Source organism: Budorcas taxicolor, chromosome 2 (assembly GCF_023091745.1).
Source record: "Budorcas taxicolor isolate Tak-1 chromosome 2, Takin1.1, whole genome shotgun sequence".
Taxonomy (NCBI): domain Eukaryota; kingdom Metazoa; phylum Chordata; class Mammalia; order Artiodactyla; family Bovidae; genus Budorcas; species Budorcas taxicolor.
In genome coordinates, this window is record NC_068911.1 from 88409014 (window position 1) to 88425654 (window position 16641).

General features: G+C 37.0%; 1 protein-coding gene across 1 annotated transcript in view; it reads left to right on the forward strand.

Moving 5' to 3' along the window:
* The window catches only part of STAM2 (signal transducing adaptor molecule 2), a 33361-nt gene extending 17156 nt beyond the window's left edge, over positions 1-16205 (forward strand). The window contains exons 8-14 of the mRNA XM_052653038.1: positions 2428-2522; positions 4533-4615; positions 4750-4837; positions 6630-6684; positions 10978-11131; positions 13807-13976; positions 15864-16205. Coding sequence (XP_052508998.1) covers positions 2428-2522; positions 4533-4615; positions 4750-4837; positions 6630-6684; positions 10978-11131; positions 13807-13976; positions 15864-16095 — 877 coding nt within the window. The 3' untranslated portion in view covers positions 16096-16205. The remainder of the gene's footprint in view (positions 1-2427; positions 2523-4532; positions 4616-4749; positions 4838-6629; positions 6685-10977; positions 11132-13806; positions 13977-15863) is intronic.
* Positions 16206-16641: the final 436 nt, after the last annotated feature.

The following is a 16641-nucleotide window of genomic DNA, read 5'->3' on the forward strand; positions in this document are numbered from 1 at the left end:
TATTACCCCAGCCTTTATAAGGGTGAAAGAGAAGACTGGAAATAACCTAAATGCCTACCTGCATGGGGATGAGTACATCAAATATGCCATACTGTGTGATGGATCTTTAAAAGGAATTAATAAAATCTGAAAGAATTGACCTATAAAACTTAAAAGATACATAATGATTAACATTTATATTAGGTTGGTGCAAATGTAATTGTGGTTTTGGACCATCAATTTTAAATCATTATAACTAAGCTCGAACATATCTTTATTAATCAAAATAGGAACCTTTTCAATCAACACGTTTTTGCCAACGAGAAATGTTTACTTATTCCTGTAGTATAAAAATCTGTGCTCCAGATCAATCCTAAAGGGTTCTACTCTATAGCATTGTGTCTAGGATTATAATACTGTACTGTGCACTTAAAATTTGCTGTGAAGGGAGATCTTTCATTGTGTTATCACCAAAAATTAATAAATAGAGACGGGTGGAGAAAGTTTTAGGAGGTAATGGATATATTTATTGTATAAACTGTGGTGATGATATTCAGATGCATACTAATTTGCAAGTCCCATCAAGTTGTACAGTAAATAGGTACAGCTCTTTGTATGTTAAAACCTTAAGAAAGTGGTTTTGAAAAATTAAAAAAAAAAATCTGTGCTTCAGGATTTGACTCTTGGAAAGCATTTTCTGCCTCCTGCTGGTTTGTGGAATCATTTTCCCTGCAAAAAGTTATTGAGATGCTCAAAGAAGTAGTCAGTTGGTGAGAGGTCAGGTGAATATGGCAGATGAGGCAAAACTTTGTAGCCTAATTTGTTCAACTTTTGAAGCATTGATTATGTGACATGTGGTCAGGCGTTGTCGTGGAGAAGATTTGGGCCCTTTCTGTTGACCAAGGATGGCTGCAAGCATTGCAGTTTTTGGTGCATCTCATCGATTTGCTTAGCATACTTCTCAGATCAATGGTTTCACCAGGATTCAGAAAGCTGTAGTGGATCACAGTGGCAGCAGACTACCAAACAGTGACTGTGACCTTTCTTGGTGCAAGTTTGGCTTTGGGAAGTGCTTTGGACCTTCTTATCAGTCCAACCACTGAGCTAGTCGTCACCAGTTGTCTTATAAAATCTACTTTTCTTTGCATGTCACAGTCTGATCAAGAAATGGTTTGTTGTTGTGGCGTAGAATAAGAGAAGATGATACTTCAAAATGATGTATTTGATTTGTGGTCAGCTCATGAGGCACCCACTTATCAAGGTTTTTCACCTTTCCAATTGGCTTCAAATGCCAAATGACCATAGCATGGCCAACATTGAGTTCTTTGGCAACTTCTCATATAGTTGTAAGAGGATCAGCTTTAATGGTGGTGTTACCTTCCGATGGCTGGCCACTATGCTCCTCATCTTCAAAGCTCTTGTCTCCTTTGCAGAACTTCTTAAACCACTTGAACCACTGTACTCTCCTTTCATTAGCAGTTCCTGGGCCAAATGTGTTGTTGATGTCGTGAGTTGTCCCTGCTGCTTTACGACCCGTTTTTAACTCAAATAAGAAAACCACTCCAATTTGCTTTTTGTCTAACATCATTTCCCTAGTTTAAAATAAATACAAACAACAAGTAATAAGTCATTAGCAAAAAATATAAAGCAAGAAATGTGCATTAAAATGGTGTATAACATAACCATATTTATTTAAGAATACACCAATGGCAAATGGCAAGGTTCAACAATGCAAAACTGCAATTACTTTTGTACCAGCTTAATATCTATAGAGTTGGCTATACATATCTCTATATATCTATACCTGTAGAGTAAACTCTATATGTAAACTCTATATGTAAATATAGAGTTTATAGATACAGTAAATGAATAAAAAAATACATCTGAAGGAAGGTGACATAACTTGGTGGTGGTATGAAGGATGGATGCGAGTTTGGGATTTGGAAGTGTTGATAAAGGAAACTTCAGTGTTATCTGTAATGTTTTGGTATTTTTTTAAAGCGCAGAATCAAATATGACCAGTTGTTGATAGGTTCTGAATTTAAGTATGAGAATATAGATTTTTATTTTATTTGTACTTTTTTATATCTCTTATTAAGTTTACTTCCCTGGTGGCTCAGATGGTAAAGAATTTGCCTGTAATGCGGGAGACCCAGGTTCGATCCCTGGGTTGGGAAGATCCTCTGGAGAAGTCATGGCTACCCACTCCAGTACTCTTGCCTGGAGAATTCCATGGACAGAGGAGCCTGAAGGGCTGTAGTCCATGGAGTCACAAAGAGTAGGACATGACTGAGCAACTAACACACAAATTTAAGAAGAACTACTTTTAAGTATAGTGGAATTTGAACTAGTATTTTCAAAGTAGACTAAATTTAATTTTTATCTTAATTACTCTTGACACTAATGAAATATAGAGTAACAAATGGCATTTTTGTACTGTATTTTCAGTGATGCTAATTGGTGGAAAGGAGAAAATCACAGAGGAATAGGACTCTTCCCATCTAATTTTGTAACATGTAATTTAAACATAGAATCAGAGGCAGGTAAGTTAAATCTATGGAAAGGTTAAATCTATTGAAGTTTTTTGTTTGAATTTTATGATTCAGTTTGAAATATAAAGTAGATTGGCATTTAATTCTTGTTTTGAATAATTTATTTATAGATAATACAGTTTAACCTACTTCTTCCCAAATTAAGGGGTTAACTTATCCCAGGTCAATTCCAAATTACAGTTATTTCCTTATCATTATATTTTAAATCCTTTGAGAGTTAATGTGCATGGGTACATATAAGGCATAAAGTAAGCTGTGCTTGACCATGTAAATATTTAAATCAGTGTAATTATGGTTTAAGAGGCCATTTGCATTTGTCTAGTACAAAAAATGTTTTATTCATCATTGAAGCGCAGTATCAAAGCAGGCAGGTTGGGGGATCCATTGACAAGTACTGAGTGTGATTACAGGGGTTAGGAGTACTCCTAAATTGTAGATTTTTCCTTACATTGATTTGGTCCCAGGGAACTCAGAACAATAACAAAGTAATATAATCAAGACAGTAGGTTCCTAGTTCACACCTTCTGAACTTCCCTCAGTTTTGCAGCCATAGACAGTTCCACACAGTTGCTGCCAACCATGCCAAGAAAGCGTCCATTTGTTAGGCAAGCAGGGAGTTGGGGGGCAGGGTGGTGGTGCTGAATGTGCAGAACAACTGGTAATAATACTAATGATGGGGAGGGTCAAAAATAAAATTGCTCAGTGGTGTTTAAGCACTCGCTTATCAGGTGTTGTGCAAAGAAAGTCCTTTGCTTGCACTATTCATTTAATCTTCTTAAGTCTGTGAGATAGGTACTTTTGATATCCCATTTTATAGATAAGAAAACTGAGGCAGGTTATTTGGCTAGTAGGTGGTAGAGCCAGGATTCTAAAGTTGGCTACTCTGCCAGTAGAATGTACTTGTACTGACACAGCTGCTGAACATACTGCTTCTAATCTTTATAGTTCTAGGGAACTTAAATTGAAAGCCCTATAACATGTGTAACATCATCTTTGTATAGATTGAGTGATGCATTCAATTAAAATTCAGAGACATGAATACTGAGTACTCTGCCACTCAATACTTCTTTTCCCTCCATTCTGACTCTTAAGTTGATCTGAACATTGGAGACACTAGGTTTAATAGCTTGATAGACCATGCTCAAGGAATGCCGTAGAATTCACTATAGGCTGGAGAAATTGAGCTTCTATTTTTAAAAGTAAAAAATACCCTGGATTTTCAGTAAATCCTTGTATTATGCTGAGCTCTGCTTCTTAGGGCATACTTGAAAGTTAACTAAATATTTGAAATAACTGTTGGGACTTAAAACTTCTTTGGTTATGTAGTTTTTTATTATAATTTTAAATTCAAATTTACTTTATTAAAATATAGTACATTGTGGCAGTTCTCCAGTGAGCATTTAAATAATTTTCTATGTATATATTTTTAAGTTATTTTTCAACCTTCTCTTTTCTAAGAAAAGTTTTTGTTTTGTGTTGCTCTAACTATTATCAGGTTGAAATCAGGTCTCTTTTTTTATTTTTTTCATGTAGAAAATAATTTTTTATGGCAGGAAAGAGTGTAGTTCATAGATTTAACTCTGAAATTAGCTAATTAGATAATACTCTACTCTCGTATATATATTTTCACCCTAGCAATAACACTCAGTTTTAGGAAGGTGCCTGTAACGACAGTTCCCGTTAATATTGCTTACTTGTTCCACTAGAATGTAAGTTATATCAGGGTAAGGATTCCTGTTTGTTTTATTCACTAGTGTATTTTCAGTGCCTCAAACAATGCTTATCATATAGTAAGGGCTAAATAGATAGTTGTGGCATGAATCAATGACCATATGTAATAACATATATTGATTATGAAATACTATGATTATATTGATTATGAAATATTATTTAGAGTTTCCTTTTTTTTTTCCTTATGAATAATCACAGGCTATTTATAAATTAATGACTAAACTACCAAAGTGAATACTGAGGAACTTAAAGTTTACTTTGTTTCCATAGCAGCTGTGGACAAATTGAATATAATTGATGATGAGGAGGAGGAAATTAAGAAATCAGAGCCTGAGCCTGTTTATATAGATGAGGTAGAGTCATTCTTTTGTTTAATGGTTAAACTGTCAAGACTTTTAAAATGTGTTATTCTTGAGAATGCTTGAAAATAAATTTTTATAATCATTGAAATTAAAACTCTTCATAAAGTGTCGTGTTACTTTTTTAGGATAAGATGGATAGAGCCCTGCAGGTCCTGCAGAGTATAGATCCAACAGATTCAAAACCAGACTCCCAAGACCTCCTGGACTTAGAAGGTACTCAGTGAATATTAGGGATTACCTTAATGTCATTTAATGTTTTAGCAATTTATAATGTCTTCAATTTTTCCTGCCTTGGGTTGCTTCCAGAGATTAGAAGTCTTTGGTGGGAAGTAGACTAGTGTAGTAAAATAGTAAACATATGACTTGGAAGATGTTACAACCTGCCTATCCTGTTCATTGGGGAAGTCTTTACTTTTCTGTAAGCCCACTCATGAAATTTGCAGTTCAAAAAAGGACAGAATTAGAAATAGCATCATAAAGTAACTGAGTCAAAATGTTGAAAATTCTTATTCCTCTTCTAATTCTCTTGTATCAGAATTTTAAAGGTCAAAATTATACATGATCTATGTTTACTTTGTAATGTAGGGGTATTTGATACATGCTGATGTGTCTTTTTACTCTCTTAAGAAATTTGAAGCAATTAAAATAGATGTTTTTGTGCCTTTTTAAAAAATCCATTGGGAGAAAAATCTCTGGTATAAATGTATCAGTTGAGTTCAGTCGCTCAGTTGTGTCTGATTCTTTGCCACCCCATGAACTGCAGCACGCCAGGCTTCCCTGTCAATCACCAACTCCTGGAGCTTACTCAGACTCATGTCCATCGAGTCAGTGATGCCATCCAACCATCTTATCCTTTGTCGTCCCCTTCTCCTACCTTCAATCTTTCCCAGCATCAGAGTCTTTCAAATGAGTCAGTTCTTTTCATCAGGTGGCCAAAGTATTGGAGTTTCAGCTTCAGCATCAATCCTTCCAATGAATATTCAGGACTGATTTCCTTTTGGATGGACTGGTTGGATCTCCTTGCAGTCCAAGGGACTCTCAAGAGTCTTCTCCAACACCACAGTTTAAAAGCATCAGTTCTTCGGTGCTCAGTTTTCTTTATAGTCCAACTCTCACATCCATACATGACTACTAGAAAAACCACAGCTTTGACTAGACGGACCTTTGCTGGCAAAGTAATGTTTCTGCTTTTTAATATGCTGTCTAGGTTGGTCATAGCTTTTCTTCCAAGGAGCAACCATCTTTTAATTTCATGGATGCAGTCACCATCTGAAGTGATTTTGGAGCCCCCAAAAATAGTCTTTCACTGTTTCCATTGTTTCACCATCTATTTGCTATGATGTGATTGGACTGGATGCCATGATCTTAGTTTTCTGAATGTTGAGTTTTAAGCCAACTTTTTCACTCTCTTTCATTTTCATCAAGAGGCTTTTTAGTTCTTCTTTGCTTTCTGCCATGAGGGTGGTGTCATCTGCATATCTGAGGTTATTGATATTTCTCCCAGAAGTCTTGTATAAATTTTATTAAATTTTTCATAGAGGAAAATCTGGTTATGAATATAGGATATTGTGCTACTGTATCAATGTTTACATTTGGAGATATAAAACTGTTATATTGAAATGGTTTAAATAAATGAAAAATTTTTGTATTTGTATATAATTATTTTATATATTGTGACAAGTTCATTTTATTGTAACTGATAATAGTTTTTTAAGTATTTTTAAGGTTTTTGAGATAACTCCAAATTTCAGTCTATAAAGTAGTACTTTGAAAGAACATGGTGGGATTTCTGTTCTGATTTTTACTTTGCCTTGGTCACATGGTATTAATATTGGTGCTGAATAGTATTATTGTTTGGTCTATTACAGTCCTTTCTCTAGCATAACTTAATTCTCTTTATATTTTAGATGGTGTTACATATTGGTGCTCTGTTGTTAAAAATTGTTGAAATTGACTTAAACTGGTTTTTTAGTTTCAAGATTTTTAAATATTTTTGTGTTTACAGATATCTGCCAACAGATGGGTCCAATGATAGATGAAAAACTTGAAGAGATTGATAGGTGAGATTCTTCATGCAGGAAATGACAAGTATAGTTTTCTTATGTTGACTTGTTTTGGCAGAACTTTAAGCTAGGAAGTTTTTGTGGAACTGTTCAGTCTCTTGAAATTGTTTCTGTTTCTAAAAACCCTTACAGATTAATAGAATGGTACTTCTGATTTCGATAATAGCTTTTTTCATGGCAATGTCTTATATGTAGAATGAGGGACTCCTCTATTTTCATTTTTGTACTTGGGCTGGAGTTGAGGGATAATGAATAATGAAGAGTAAATTTGAATAGAGCACAAAATGAGAACAGGAATCATAGGCAAGCACTGTTTTATTATATAATGAAAAGTAGTATTTGTAACACTTTCCAGTGAAATTTCTTCTTTTACTCTAAATCCGATTTACACACCTTCTCTTCTCATATTTCTTCCTTGTATTTCTGTATTTCTGTTGTCCTTTTCATTTCATTATCCCATCGAGTCTTACTCTTCCTTAGAGATAGCAGCACTGAAGGTCCGACTGTCAAGCTTTTGAGCTTTTACCTTAGTTTTGCCCCTTCTCTTATTCCTCAGAGCTTTGTATCTTAAGTTGGACGGGGCAGCCATGGTGAATGGCAGACAAGGAAGAAGCCTTTAGTGTCCCACCATCATCCCTTTCTAGTATCTGTTTACTGAACTTAGGTATAAAACAGCATAGGAAGAACAGGAGCTACTTTGCTTCTTATCTGCCTTTACCAGAGAAAAGGTTTTTTCTAGTCACTGAGGATTATAATCTTTGTTCCCTAGGACTTTTTTTTTTTTTTAATAAAGTTGTTGTATTTTCTATAGAAATGAAAAATAAATCCCTGTCTCAGTAAATGAAATTATGGTGTCAATTTCATCATATTTTTTGGTCTTATTTTGGAGAAAGCATGGAGTATCTACTGTTAATCTGTTATTTTGGTTTCAGTGCAGGTATGTTAATGGTTAGTAGATAATCAAATGGAAAAGATTAAAAAGAGGGCTTGCCTGGTCACTCAGTGCTAAAGAATCTGCTTGTTAATGCACAAGACACAGTTGGATTCCAGGTCTGGGAAGATCCCATGTGCCACGGCACAGCTGAGCCTGTGTACCACAACTGCCAAGCCTGTGCTCTAGAGCCCACAAGCTGCAGCTGCTGAAGCCTGAACCCCCTCGAGCCTGTGCTCAGAAACAAGAGAAGCCGCCGTAATGAGAAGCCCGTGCACCGCAGCTAGCCCCCATTCACCACAACTAGAGAAAAGCCTGCCCACACAGTAGCGAAGACCCAGCGCAGCCAAAGAAATACATAAATCAAATTATTTTTTAAAAAGATTAAAAAGAAAATAGTATTATCTTAGGTGTGGTTGCTGCTGCTGCTGCTGCTAAGTCACTTCAGTTGTGTCCAACTCTATGCAATCCCACAGACACAGCCCACCAGGCTCCCCCATCCCTGGGATTCTCCAGGCAAGAACACTGGAATGGGTTGCCATTTCCTTCTCCAATGCATGAAAGTGAAAAGTGAAAGGGAAGTCGCTCAGTCGTGTCCGACTCTGAGCAACTGCAGCCTACCAAGCTCCTCTGTCCATGGGATTTTCCAGGCAAGAGTACTGGAGTGGGTTATCATTGCCTTCTAGGTGTGGTTAAGGGCTGCAGTTACTATAAACCTTTCTAAAGACTAAAAATCTTTTAACTCAGCAATTTCAGGCCCATACCAAATACATAGGGATATATACAGATTTAGCTCTTTGGGTGTTTTTCACAGTGTTATTAACAAACTTGAAAGTAACTAAAATGTCTTTCAATGTGAGATTGGTTTAAAAAAAATTATACATCCACACATTCTACAGTAAAAAGCATTATCATTGATAAACATCTGTTGACGTAGTGAAAAAAGCCAAAGAGATTACAGTATAATTTTATTTTTGTCAATAAAGAATATTTTCAGAGGAAAACAAATAATCACTTTATTTTTTAAATTATTTTCCTCTGAAGATATTCTTATGATATTACTTTTTTGAGCGAAAGCTCACCTGTTAACCAGTTCTGTCTTTAATTTCAGTCTCTGAATAGGCCAGCTGGCATTTTCTGTTTTATGCCCACTGACTGCAGATGCAGCTCCTGTTTTGGAAAATGCTTGTTATTCTTCAACAAATTTTTATTGACTATTTACCCTTGTTGAGCATTCAGAGATGAATAAAATACTGTTTCTTCCCTTGAATGGATCACCATTAGTTTGTTTTTCCTAAGAAGAAAAATAACTTTACTGTCAGAATATTAAATTTTAGCTTTCATTTCTGTCATTGTACAGAATGAAATTTTGTAGCATTTATCCTACTAGCAAATTATATTGGGTAAACATGTAAATTGACTTCAAAACAAGGTGTAGATAGAGTTATTGAATAAAGATCCATAGCCTGAGCTTAACTATGTTTCAGGCTGTTCTAACATTCTTTTCTACTGCCTTCCCAAAACCATTTTTTACCACCTCTGTCAAAGTGCCTTTTCTACCACCTTTTCACTCTTCCCTTGTGTACCCTTCTTGTTTCTTTCAATTGCCTTGATTTACACTGTCCCACTGACCTGACTTGGTCTTCCTTTTTTGCTTGACCTTTCCATCCTTCCTGGAATACCAGCTTAAGTCCCGGCTTCTCCATAAAGCCTTGACAATCACATTAATCCCCTCCTCTAAACTCTTCGGTCCCCTACCTATTTCACTGAATTTTGCATTTGGTTATGTGCTATCTTATATCATTTACTATTTTTCAGGCCTTGCCTTCCTAACAGACTGCAGTCTTTCTGAAGGAGAGAATGATACTTTTGCCTAATTTCTCTATCCCAGGATAGTGTCAGGCACAGTTTAGTAAAAGTTTGTAACTGCTTTGGGATTGTGTCTCAACTCCTTAAAGGTGATCTCAAGTGTGCACTCACCCTGCCCTTCAGTGTTCTTCTGGTGTTTCATTAGTGTAATACTGGCTTATATGGACTCTGGTTCTTAGAGCCTATGATTCTTAGTGACACATTTGTTAGCATGGACGCTCATTTCTGAAACTTCCTGTGCAATTTACAGCCAATATTTCTGAAAGTAGAGTTCAGCCTTCTTGATACAGTCACACTTGAAAGAGAGCAAACACTACTTTTTGTTTCCGACATAACAGTCTCTGATAGAGGAAAGGTGACAAGTCCTGGTAGGATTCAGTCCAGGTCATGTATTGGGTAGCCCTGTGTCTGGCTGCTTGCTTTGCTTCTTGTCTCTTGAGTCTCTCTGTATTTTAAAAGCTACTTTAATAAACAGATTTGTGGGTGCTTTAGGCCAGATTGTGACCATTTAACTTTATGAACTTGTCAGTTATAAAAGGAGTTCTTTATTACCCCAGAATGAACGCAAAACTGTACCAAGTTGAAAGCACTGGCTTTGGAATTCCCTGGGCAAATTTGAAGATGCAAACTTGAAAATATTCTTATTTGGACCTATATTCAGTCACTTTCAAAAGAAACCAATGAACAAGCTGTAGAGACTAGTTTATGTATACATTTTTTTATTTGCATTTTCAAGGATAATTATTAATTTTTTTTAGTTGAGCCTTTCATGAGTGTAAGCAAATAAAAATGTGTAATTTTGTTTGTGAATGTGCTTATAACTCAGTCATATTGTATCTCACACCTGGCTCTGGGCCTTGCCTGAGTACTTTCTTTTTCTACTAAGATTTTTAATTAAGACTTGGACTCTTCCTCAATTCAAAAATTACTCTTGTTTGTAATTGAATTTTTAACAGAAACCTGTAACATAAGAAAAAAAAATTCTCCTAGCACCAAAATTATGAATTGGTTGCATTTTATGAGTTGTGGAAAGGAATTACCCTAGTATTATGAAGTTATATCAGCCTAATCATTACATGAAGTAAATAATTCCTCCTCCTGTTTTCCCTGTTTGAATATTCTTTCATAGTAGAATCTTTTAAAATATGAATAGAAAATGTAAATTTTAAAAATTAATTTATGTTGCCAAGTGAAAAGTGAAGTCGCTCAGTCATGTCCAACTCTGCAACTCCACGGACTGTCACTTACCAGGCTCCTCAGGTGACAGTCCATGGAGTTTTTCAGGCAAAAGTACTGGAGTGGGTTGCCATTTCCTTCTCCAGGGGATCTTCCTGACCCAGGGATTGAACCCGGGTCTCCCGCATTGCAGGCAGACGCTTTATCATCTCAGCCACAGGGAAGCCCTTTTCATTAGTCTGGTATGTTGCTAAACATATGCTTAAATGCTTAAAAACTTTGAAAAGTATTAAAGAACTTTTCTTCTATATCAGGAAGCATTCAGAACTGTCTGAATTGAATGTAAAAGTCTTAGAAGCTCTGGAACTTTATAATAAGTTGATGAATGAAGCGCCAGTATATTCAGTCTATTCAAAGATTCACCATCCAGCACATTACCCAACTTCATCAGCTGGAGTTCCAATTCAGGTGAGCATACCTTTTGAGAACATTTTTCAAAATTTAAAAAAAGTTTTAAATTAAAATAAAGCATAGTATTAAAATTTCTGTGGTCCATGAATAACATTATAAAATCCATCTTCGTCAGAAAAATGTTGGATAAACAGTTAAGTGTTCACCAGGACAATTAGACACTCATATTTCACAAATATATTTTAGTTCATTTATAACATAATGAAGAGACCATTAAATATATGAGGGGAGTTCTGTTCTTCAGAAGGTTTTGTAAATATAAATCCTTTGATTTAGGACAGAGCCTGGCATGTCAGGAATCTTCCAGATGAGGTACTGATGCTGTTCCTGTTGCTCAGCAAGCAAAATCTAACATTTATTTTAAATTTCTGTTAAGATTTCTTTAACTTCTATGATTATTAAAAAGGCCTAAAGAACGTATTTTGTTCCCAGATCATGCTTTATATTTTCTCAGATGTGCTTACACTGTTAAAAACCCACACAGGATGAGGATATGATGCAGGTCTGTACGTGCAGGCTCCATGAGCCTTTCATGAACATCTTTTCCGGGGCTTTTTACACCTTTTCTGCGCTTCCCAGCTGAAGTGAATATTATATTTCTCTGTATCTAGTATTCTGAAGCCTTTTTCAAATTTCAGCCAGTTAGCAGTTGATTTCAGAATGAGGTTGGATGAACAAATTTCATGTTAATGTATGAAAACTGGTATGTAAAGGAGTGTGTGAAGGAGACACCAAGGAGAAACAGAATGTGGATGCATAATCTAGGTGACTTGACACAACATAATTGTTAAGTAAAAAAAGAATAGTTACTATGGTAACTGTCACATCAGACAAGATGCATTTATCAAATATGCTGTTCCCCGAACTTCTGAAAACGATGAGAGTCATTACATGTGAGGGTAGAAAGGACTTCTGGATGTAAAAGACAGCTGGAGTTTATTCAGTATTGCTTCTGTTTATCTGCTGCTGCTGTGAACATGAAACAAAATAAAAAGTCTGTGCCATTGTGTTACAGGACTAGATGTTGTATTTACTCCTTTGTGTGTCTGAAAAGGGTTACTTGTCCTTCCTGTGTCAGATTTTTATGGTTAGTTGCATACTGTTTACAATCCATGTTTTGCTAAGCACAGCTTATTCCTTTAAAAAGTTAGCATTCTGTCTAGTTTGATTCTTCATAGAATGTTATCTATACTATTCACGCATAATAACATTTGAAATATTTAAAGTTCCTATTCTAATTTGAAAAAGAAAAGTTCATACTAGAAAACGTTAGAGTAACACACCATTAGCTGCATCTGTGAAGGCCATTCAGGAATCCTAATGTGCAGAAGAGGTCCACTCCCACCATCTTAGCCTGCTGTCAATGGGCTGTGTGTGTCTGCTAAGGAGGTAGTTGATTTTTTTTTCCTTTTAAAATTTTGGCTGCACTGCACAGCTTAGTTCCCCAACCAAGTGTCAGACCCATGCCTTCAGCAATGAAAATATGGAGTCCTAACCACTGGAAAGAAAGTGAAAGTCGCTCAGTTGTGTCCAACTCTTTACAACCCCATGGACTATACAGTCCATGGAATTCTCCAGGCCAGAATACTGGAGTGGGTAACTTTTCCCTTCTCCAGGGGATCTTCCCAACCCAGGGATCAAACCCAGGTCTCCCACATTGCAGGTGGATACTTCACCAGCTGAGCCACCAGGGAAGCCCAAGAATACTGGAGTGGGTAGCCTATCCCTTCTCCAGCAGATCTTCCTGACCCAGGAATTGGACTGGGGTCTCCTGCATTGCAGGCGGATTCTTTACTAACTGGCTCTCAGGGAAGCCGCCTAACCATTGGACTGCCAGGGAATTCCCATGATTATAGTTGTCAATGTAGTAACTGATCTGGCATTTCTAGAATTCTAAATTGTCATGTTTTTGGTCTTTGCTTTAAAAATAGCTTAGTTTAAAACTGGTGTGATGATAGTTACTGTATGATACTTGTTAAACATGCAATTATTTTGAAAGTTGTATTTTGTTAGCAGGTTGTAGATCCTGTCCTGAAAGAGATGTTACCCTGGAAATTAAGTAGGGCACACATACATATAAATATCCAAAGAGACTTAGACCATGTTGCTAGTTCTTAAGGGCACATCTCCCTTACCCAGAATTCTTCTCTCCTTTTGTCCTATCTGTCCTGCAGGAAGGATGAAGGAGGCATTGCCAGAGAGGGCCTGCCTTGATACCACTTATCCTTCAACTTAAAGTTTTATTCTTAAGAAGTTGAATAAGGCACCCTGAGATAGGGGTGAAGAAGGTCATCTGTCATGGTGACTTGAAGTGATACTGTGCTGACTTGAAGGGAGTATATAGTCTTCTGTGGCTCGACAGCAAGACATGTTACCTAGTAATAGACAGCCTAGATGAATTCCAACCTGCTGCTTAAAAATACACCACCTCCCTTCCTTTTATCCCACTGCAAAATAAAAGAATGAGCAAGTAAATCATAAACTTCCATGGATTTGGCACTGTGATGTGGAAGTGCTCCACATTTTATACCAGGGTGGACAGATTGGTGAAATCAGATTGCTCTCCAAAGAACTATAACATTTTATTTCATTAAAGTCTTTTAAAGTTTTAATGTATTGCTAGGCAGTAGTTTGGGAAAGCAGTGAGTCAACCTTTTCTCCTTGGTTAACAGACATACCCAGTTCAACCACATGGTGGAAACTATATGGGTCAAAGTATTCACCAAGTCACTGTTGCCCAAAGCTACAGCCTAGGACCAGATCAGATTGGTCCACTGAGGTCTCTGCCTCCAACTGTGAATTCCTCAGTGACAACACAGCCTGCTCAAACTCCGTACTTAAGGTAAGTTTTTGGGAACTATGTTAATTTTGTAATTATATACATTAAATTTTCACAGATGTTCAGAATGAGCGTTATTAGACCCTTTTCTTTATAATAATAGTGCCCTCTTTTGCTGTTGAGATGAAGTTTTAGAAGTGCTCATTCAAGATCCCATGAGATAGGAATGGTGCTATCTTAGCTTTGCTACCCATACGGAGATGGTGCCCAGACATGGATTATAGTCTGGGTCTCTGGGAAAAAGTACAGCTAACTTGGGAAAGGAAATGGCAAGCCACTGCAGTACTCTTGCCTGGAAAATCCCACGGATGGAGGAGGCTGGTAATCTACAGTCCATGGGGCCGCGAAGAGTCGGACATGACTGAGCGACTTCACTTGCACTGTCACTTCCCTTATAGAAGCCAAGCCAATGATATACTTAACACGATGCTGTAATTAGTAGTCTCAGTGAAGACAGAAGTCGCAACCCACTCCAGTGTTCTGCCTAGGAAATCCCATGGCCAGAGGAGCCTGGCGGGCTACAGTCCACGGGGTCGCAAAAGAGTCGACATAACCGAGTGACTGAACAACAGCAAAGTAGTCTCAGACATATTTTAGGATGTGTATTCTTAAAAAGCAAAACCCTTTGCTGTCTTGACTCTTAAAAGAAGTATGTTTCAGCTGTGGAATTTGTCGTCTGATTTTTTTTATACTCTTCACTTCTATTCTGAAAACCATGTTTGAATCTTGCCTTCTGTTAACTTTGCTTAACAGCCCAAAATGTCTATTTAGTACAGTCATATGTAATGATCTCGAAAGTCTCTTCCCACTCTTAAATTCCATGAGTATAAATTTTAGATATTATCTGGTAATTAATTAAATCTGTTCATACTGGTATTTAACTCAGTTAAAATGTAAAAATTTTGTTATCCTGAGTGCATTAGGAATTACAGAGAGAAAAACTATAGAGGAGTATAGACATTAATCTTCCTGTATTGAAGCAGTATATTTGGTGCAATTAAAAATTATAGCCACTGGGGAAGCCCCTTTTAAAAGTTACACTATGTTGGGACTTCACTGTGGTCCAGTGGTTGAGAATCCGCCTTCCAGTGCAGGTGGCATGAGTTCGATCCCTGGTTCGGGAACTAAGATCCCACATGCCACGGGGCAGCTTAGCCCGTGTGCCACAACTAAGGCTTGATGGAGCCAAATAGGTAAATAAATAAAAAATAAAAGCTACACGATAGTAATTATAGGAACAAATAGATGTCCTGCAGTTTGGTGTGATTTTCAACCTAGTAGGGATTTGGAATTTTTTTTTGTTTTGTTTTTGCATAGTGTTAATATAGTCTGTTGAGGGTAGACTCAGGTCCTGTGTGGATTCCACATTCTCCCTGCTTGTATTATTTTTATGTAGGGATTCAGGTTAAGCTACCAGGGGCAGCTTGGAAAGGGCGCTACAGAGGAAAGTGTAAAAGGGTGGGTAAGGAAACACGGTCTCCGCTGCGCTGACTGAGAGAAAGGGGACAGGGGAGAACAGGCCAAGGGCGTGCTTGAGCTGGGGTTCTGTTCTCACCACAGCTGCTCAAGGACACCAGGGGCCGAAGCAATCTGCGTCTCCTCGGAAGATTTCCAAATGTTTTCCGTGAGAGATTTGGGGGAAAACTAAATTAGATAGACCTTATAATCCTATATTTTGTTTCACTTGGAGTACTTCCTTCTTCCCAAATATGATAATTACATTAACAGTGTTGGATAGCTGGAGTGGTTAAATCCTAATCAGAGTAGTAGAGCTATATAAACTTAGAAATACGGAAAAGACATTTTTATTTTGTCACAGTGATTGATCTCCGACTGTAACGCAGACAATGCAAAGTAAATATGGTTTTCTTTTTAAAATTTTGTTTGCAGCACTGGACAAGACACTGTTTCCAATCCTATTTACATGAACCAGAACTCTAACCTTCAATCAGCTCCTGGTGCAGCTGTTTACACACAACAGATGGGGATGTCTGTGGATATGTCATCTTACCAGAACACTACTTCCAACTTGCCGCAGTTGGCAGGCTTTCCGGTGGCAGTTCCAGCTCATTCAGTTGCACAGCAGCAAACAAATTACCATCAACAGCAGCCTCTCCTTTAAAATCAAACCAAGCATTTTCTTGAAAGCCTTCATAAGTGTACTGCTCAACCCTTGTGATTATAATCTGAAAATACTAACAGAAGGAAAAAAAATTTTTCTCAACTGAAAAGACCCATGAATAAATAAAGCACAAAAACCTGTCTTATTTTATTATGCTATAAAAAGTTCTTTTCAAGTTCCAGCTTGTTTGAAGTCAGACTTTTGATCAGAGGCAGCTTCAAGTTGCTTCCAGTTAGTTTTTTCTTACTTTCGAATCTCTCTACACAAATCTGGACAAACAAATAAGTAGCCTTATGACACTAAACAACAAGAGATAGGAGCGCAGGAGTGTAAAAGGAAAGCACCATTTACCCCTAAATTGTGATGGTAATTGGGAAAGCACTGAAACCTTTAAGTACTTTTTGTCTGCTTTTTTTTTTCCCGTTTCCCACATACCATTGTTTAAAAAGGCAAACGTGTTTTTGTGCAAGCATTTAGCTTCCCTGCATATTTCCTTTGTTTCCTTAAATTGCGGTTGTGTTTGCATTACTGTCAGTTTTGCTCTCA